This window comes from Terrapene carolina, unplaced genomic scaffold, assembly GCF_002925995.2.
Source record: "Terrapene carolina triunguis isolate 2854851 unplaced genomic scaffold, T_m_triunguis-2.0 Scaffold42, whole genome shotgun sequence".
In the NCBI taxonomy this organism is placed as follows: Eukaryota; Metazoa; Chordata; order Testudines; family Emydidae; genus Terrapene; species Terrapene triunguis.
This window is the reverse complement of record NW_020664393.1, coordinates 47,369,787-47,376,383: the sequence shown is the minus strand read 5'-3', so window position 1 is coordinate 47,376,383 and position 6,597 is coordinate 47,369,787. Positions and strand designations below refer to the sequence as shown.

Below are 6,597 nucleotides of genomic sequence, written 5' to 3'. Positions count from 1 at the left end.
TGTCCCGGTCAAACTGTGTTAAATTAGATACTCTCTGGGCAGTTCTTCCCCTAGCCACATTGACAGGATGTGCTGTGTCCAGTGGTCATGCCACTCTAGTCTAATGCATCAGCAAAATGGACCTGTGCTCACTGATATTTTAAAAGAAAAAGAAAAGAAAATGTTCAGCTTCTTTAAACCACATCATGTTGGAGAAGTTTTTGTTAACTTGAAAATCCTGGAGTATACAATTAGTAATAACTGTGATACTGGGGGTGACAATAGGGAGGTTGTTTCTCTATGTCCTACCCTCTTAGGTATGTCTACACTTACCATTTAAAAGTCCCTTTTTTGCACTAAAACCGCAGGAGCGTCTACACTTATTAATGACTTTTTGCGGTGAAACTCAGAAGTTTCACCACAAAAAGAAAACCACCTTCACGAGAGGCATACAGCTGTTACCGCTGTTCTTTTTGCGCTGCTGTGAAAGTGAAGACATGTTCTAGCAGTGTAAACTCCTTTTGGCCTCTGGAGGATATGCCACAGTTCCAAAAGCGACCACTCTGGCCAGCATCTGCTCTGATGCTCGGATGTCCGCCCCTCCCCCTGTAAGCCCTGGGAAGTTTGGAGCTCCCTTTCCCTTTGTTTGTAGATGTGGCGGGGAAAGCAGCAAGACAGCAGGAGGTTTTAAAAAGAATGCCATGGAAGAAACCAGGAAGTAAAGGGGCTCCTGAGACATGAAGCAGGGCAGCACACGGGGCACTGAGCAGGGACCCAGAATGCCTTCCGCTCACCCCCTCCCCTTCCCACAGGACCTATCGAGAGAGCTGCACTGTGGGATAGCTGCCCTACAGCGCTACTCTCATTGGCGATGGAAGTGCTGGTAGTGTAAACACTTTCTGACACCTGAGGAATTGAGTGAGTACACAAACCAGCACTTTACTTTCACTCGTTCCCTATCACCGGCGAAACTTACAGCGCAAAAACTCTGTAAGTGTAGACATACCCTTAGTTAGCTTCAGGAATAAAAGACCTTTTGGTCTAATTCTGTTCAGACGTTGACAGTGCAATTCTGTTCACAAGTTGATCCTGCAAGCCCTTTCTCATGTAAGTAGTCCCATTTACTAGAATAAGGTTTTGTAGAATTATGCCCTAATTTTTTGGTGTCTGATATTGTTGAGATTCCCTCTGAGACCGTTTCCACTTGGCTTATCCAGAACACTTTATCCAATTCTCTGGAATCCACAAGTCAGTTCAAATCTGGGCTCATCACTGAGGTTTCGTTTCAGAAAGCTGCATCTGAGGTGATCAGGTCAGGAGTAGTGGGGGCAGGTTAGGGTGCATTACAGTTCCAAAGTACATAGTTATTAATCAGATTATATACATATTCTAAAACAGACTAACGTGCATTACATTCTACATTGTATCACAGGCTTTGATTGGCTTACTAATTGTGTGAACCGGACCCTGTATGTTTATGATTTTGTCACAGTAAAATTAGCCTAAATTCACAGAACAGTCATCGTAAAAATGTACAAAATCAAGTCATGGCGTGGCTGAAGCCAAAGCCTGAGCCACGCTGCATGGGGCTAACAGGCAAAGCTTCCTCAGTGTACAATGTGGAGTTAACCCTTCCCCATCCAGTGCGGGTTGCGTGCACCCCATCACAGTGTGGTTGATGCACCCTGTCACAGGGTATGACTATGCTGCATTTTAAAACCAGTGGCAGTAAGTTTCAGAGTCCAAAGTTCATGCTTCGGCACAAAACAGCACTGTAAACATTGCGGCTTGGGCTCTCAAACTCACCCCTTCCGTGAATTCCAGAACTCAAGCGCCAGCTCCAGCCTGAAAATCTACACAGGTGTTTTTAGTGCCATAGCACAAGTCTGGGTCTGTTGCGCCATTGCACAAGCCTAAGTCTGTAGATCAGGACTCAGAGACTCACTACTGCAGGTTTTCAAATACAGTGTAGACATATCCAGAGGGCTCTACAGATGAAAAAATGAAGGTTCAGAAATACTTAAATATTCCGCTGGAGAATTGTAAGCCTCAGTTGTTTTTTTTAGGTTATTGAAAAAAGTAAGGTGGCCACATAACAGTGTTTAGCTGACTGGGCCAACTTTGTGTAGGTTATTTTATTTTGAGGGTCTTTTTGTGAACTGTTGGGAAATATTAGTGGAAGTATTAGTGACGCTTTCATAAATGGGGAGATCATATATATATATATATATATATATATATATATATATATACACTGGGCCATTCTCTACGCATCTCTTCTTTTCTTTTTTTTAAATTGCAGATGCTCCGTGTAACAGCACAGGCTCAGTAGCTTTAACATAGACCAACATGTGGCTGGGAACCTTCAGACTCCCTCCAAATATTTCGAATTAGAGAAGAAGAAATGAATCTTGCAAATCATGGCGCAACATCCAGAGACATATTTGACTGGGACTATGTTCTGTGGGATGTTCGTTTGAAGTTACTAGCAGCTGGATTTTTTATCTACCTGGGAGTATTTCTTCTAGCTCACTGGCTGTCATCATGGATCAGTACCAGTTATCGCACTTTGTCGGGAAAGGAGAAGGCCTTTTGGAATATATCTATAACACGTGGCCTGTTTGCAGTTCAGAGTTGTGGAGCTGGCTTGTGGGCCTTGCTCATAGATCCAGTTTTTCAAGCTGACCAACTGTATGCACCGCAAAAGTGGAGCTGGTTTCACTGCTTAATAGCTGCTGGCTTCTTCTTGCATGAAAATGTAGTTATTCATGTGTCTAATATTGTTTTCAGGATGTTTGATGTGCCCTCAGTGGTTCATCATTTATTTGCCTTTGTTGGGCTTGTTGGTGTGATAACAAACATAAAGTCTGGACACTATCTACCCCTGATGGGACTGCTACTTGAGATGAGTGCTCCTTCAACCTGCATCTCCAATGTGCTTTTAAAGGTAATAACTTGGTGTATTTATTATTGGTGATAGAAGTTTCCATTATAAAGCTCACATTGCCTCCTGCTCAAAAAATATCTGCAAAGAAATATTGGCCTCCAAATTAAGAGATTAGTTCTGGGATCAAGGAAGAATTTTTCCTTCCAAACTTGAAGTGAAATGGCCATGGTGATCCTTAATTATAACATGCTAAAATACTTAGATATTAAACATTTTTGCCCACTTTGTAGCACAGAAAGAAAATTGAAAGATTTTTAAAAATTACTTTACAGACTCACTAGTTGAGATCTAGTGCACAGGACTAAAGATTAGGTGACTAAACTCTATTTTTAAAATATTTGTTTAAGACTGAAAATAGTAACATAAGAATAGCTCATCAGCTCCAACAAGCTTAATATAGACCATTGAATTTCTGCTGGAGACTAAAGGTGTGTGCATGTGTGTTCACACATCTGAGAGTGTATGTATATTCTATGGATGCAGAGAGGGAGAACAGCTTTGAAGAGATCTTCCATGCTTGTAGGGAGAAAAGAAATCAGCCCTGCTTCTGAAACCGCAATCAGTTCCAAGCGGTCTGTCTTAGTGGCTTAAGCATAAATTCTAAAATATCTGGACTCTTTAAAACTATAGCCATAAGCCCTGACACGTTCACCTCAGCCCTCCTGTGATGCTTTTAATGAGAACTTAAACTTGAAGGTCCTGTCTGTGCATGTAGGTGCTAGAGCAGTTAGAGTCAAGGTTTGCTTGGGAGGTGTTTGCCATAACTTCCCAGACTCCCTGCACTTTTGTGACAGGTGCTTTGTTTTGATTGTCTTCCTCCCTTCAACAGGTAGCTTCATCTATGTGATGTTAAATGCACATAGGTGGCGAAGTGGTTTAGAATTCTGCTGGACAAAAGGTGCTATATAAATGTGCAATCTCTTAGCACTCCAGAGAAAAATGATTGAGAGAATGTGTGTGTATGGCAGTTTACACTAAATACAACAGGAAAGCTAAATATATCTCTTACTTATAGAAAACACTGACTGCCTTATCTTGAAGCTGCAATCTCATTTCTCTTTCTTGGTTGTTGTCTCTTCCAGATTGGCTATGCTAATACCCTTTTTTGGAAGGCAAACCAATGGGGAAATATCCATATGTTTCACTGTCGCATGGTCCTTATTTATCACATGTGGTGGGTGTATATTTCCAATTGGAATGAAATGGTGGAAAATCTGGGACTTCCCTGTTTTATTGTCTTTTTCATGGGGTTAAGTACACTTACATTAATATTTAATCCATACTGGACGTACAGATCAACTCAGCGGCTCTTCGGTCTAGTTGACAGGAACTTTCCAAATACAGCAGTGGAAAATGGATCTTCTGGTAAATTAAATAGTGAAACATTTCAGAAGAAGAGGATATAGTGCTGCAACAGCTGTTAGGGTAACTGGAAAATATGTCTGGAAGAATATGGTGCAGATTTACTACCAAGTCCATGAAAATAGAATTGCTTACAAGAAGTCTATCAATATATTGATCCCTTCACAGTTTGCTATCAGTGTACTATAATCATTTATCAAAAGTGTTTTAAAATTGTTTCTGTCTATATTTAAAGTACACACACACAATCTTTGACTCGGTCAGGATTCATACCAGTAATTTTAGTAAAAACAACAAGGAGTCTGGTGGCACCTTAAAGACTAACAGATTTATTTGGGCATAAGCTTTCGTGGGTAAAAACCTCACTTCTTCAGATGTATCTGAAGCTTATGCCTACCCTCCACCTCCCACCCTTCAGCTGCCATCTCCAGGTCCTCCAGCTGGTGGAACTTTTGATAATACAACTTTGTCAGAAATGGGTCAATTTAGGCGTTTGTATAATATCTTTCTCCCATTAACATAATGGTGACAAACCTAAAACAATTATGTATATATCTATTTGAGAAAATATAGAAATATCAATTTTAAAAATTATACTTTAACAGAGGGATGCATTGCTTAGATGAAAATGACATTGACCTTTGGTAATCCTAGGGAGTTTAGCCTTGACATGTAGGACTGAAAACATGTATTCATCAAAGTCATTATCTGTGTGATCTCCGTCTAGGGCTCCACTGCTAGACACGTCACATTGATCGTCATCCACATCACACTCACACATCTCTGTTAAGGTAGACGGCTAGCCAGACATTTGCAGGGTGGTGGGCATCTGGTCTTTGTACATGAGCTTTTGATTAGCTGAAGGAGTGCATGGTATTTTATGCATAATTAGTGTGATCATTCCATCCTCCAAGATCCATTAGTGCCAGATAGAAGAAGACAATTTTGGATGCGGTCAATCATCCCAGAGCCATTCCATTGCCTGATACTTTGCCCTCTTGATAGCAAATATAAATGCATCCCTTGTCAATGACAATTTTTTTCCGTTTGCCTGCTGCTTGGAAAACATCCACCGACATAGCTCTGCAAGTGTCATAATGTTGGTCTTCAAATGGTAAACTAGGCATATGAACGCATTTATGACCTCATCAGTGACTGTCTCAGCCATTCTGAGCACCTTGAGAGCAAGGAGAGTCTCCGGAGGCTGAATGAAATGCCTTCCTGTAAAATACAGTAACTCCTCACTTAACGTTGTAGTTATGTTCCTGAAAAATGCGACTTTAAGTGAAACGATGTTAAGCTAATCCAATTTCCCCATAAGAATTAATGTAAATGAGTGGGTTAGGTTCCAGGGAATTTTTTTTCACCAGACAAAAGACTATATTATATATATATACACACACAGAGTATAAGATTTAAACAAACAATTTAATACTGGTACACAGTGATGATGATTGTGAAGCTTGGTTGAGGTGAAGGAGTCAGAGGGTGGGATATTTCCCAGGGAATGCCTTACTGCTAAATGATGAACTAGCAATTGGCTGGGCCCTCAAGGGTTAACTCTCACATTCTACAAGGCAGCAGGAATGGAGGGAGGGGAGACAGCATCGCAGACAGAGACACACACTATGTGTGAGAGAGAGAGAGATGTGCATTTCCCCTTTAAGTACGCTGCCTTGTTAATTAGATCAGCTTGCTGAGACCGCAGCTCCTGCCAGCAAGCTCCCTCCATCCTGAGCCCTGGTGTGTGTGTCTCCTGCTCTATGGAAGATGGGGTATGCGGGGGGAGGGGGACACCCTGACATTAGCCCCCCTCTTCTTCCCCTCCCTCCCACACAGCAAGCAGGAGTCTCAGGGAGCAGCTCCAAGGCAGAGGGCAGGAGCTGCATATGGAAGTGGGGGGAGGGACAGTTGCAATTGCTAGACTGCTGGGCAGCTGCTGCACAGGGAACTTTGGGGAGCGGGGAACTGATAAGGGGAGCTGGTAGGGGGGCTGCCAGTCCACCCTGGTTCCAAGCCCCCACCGGCTAGCTGCAACGGGCTGCTCTTCCTGCAAACAGCGGACAAAGCAGGCGGCTGCCAAAGGACATTAGAAGGGAGCATTGCACAACTTTAAACGAGCATGTTCCCTAATTGATCAGCAACGTAACAATGAAACAACGTTAACCAGGATGACTTTAAGTGAGGAGTTACTATAATTTGGTCTTTCCAGCCATCCTTCCAGTACTGTCACATTCTGAAAAGGTGTGAAAACCTGGCAGTGAGGCTGTTGAACAGGCCTGTAAACACCCATGTCATTTTTATTCAGT

At 42.2% G+C, this 6,597-nt stretch overlaps 1 protein-coding gene across 1 annotated transcript; it reads left to right on the top strand.

The window, feature by feature from the left end:
• The first annotated feature begins 2,289 nt into the window (after nt 1–2,289).
• LOC112125518 (protein CLN8-like) lies at nt 2,290–4,604 on the top strand. Its single transcript, XM_024223921.2, has 2 exons — nt 2,290–2,926; nt 4,009–4,604. Exons 1-2 carry the CDS (start codon nt 2,384–2,386, stop codon nt 4,330–4,332), a joined length of 867 nt encoding a protein of 288 aa, XP_024079689.2. The 5' UTR covers nt 2,290–2,383; the 3' UTR covers nt 4,333–4,604.
• The last annotated feature ends 1,993 nt before the right edge of the window (nt 4,605–6,597 follow it).

Coding starts and splice junctions, on each gene's coding strand:
- LOC112125518 (XM_024223921.2), top strand. CDS start 2,384: ATGAATCTTGCAAATCATGGCGCAACATCCAGAGACATATTTGACTGG. Junction 2,927..4,008: donor TCTCCAATGTGCTTTTAAAG/GTAATAACTTGG, acceptor TGTCTCTTCCAG/ATTGGCTATGCTAATACCCT.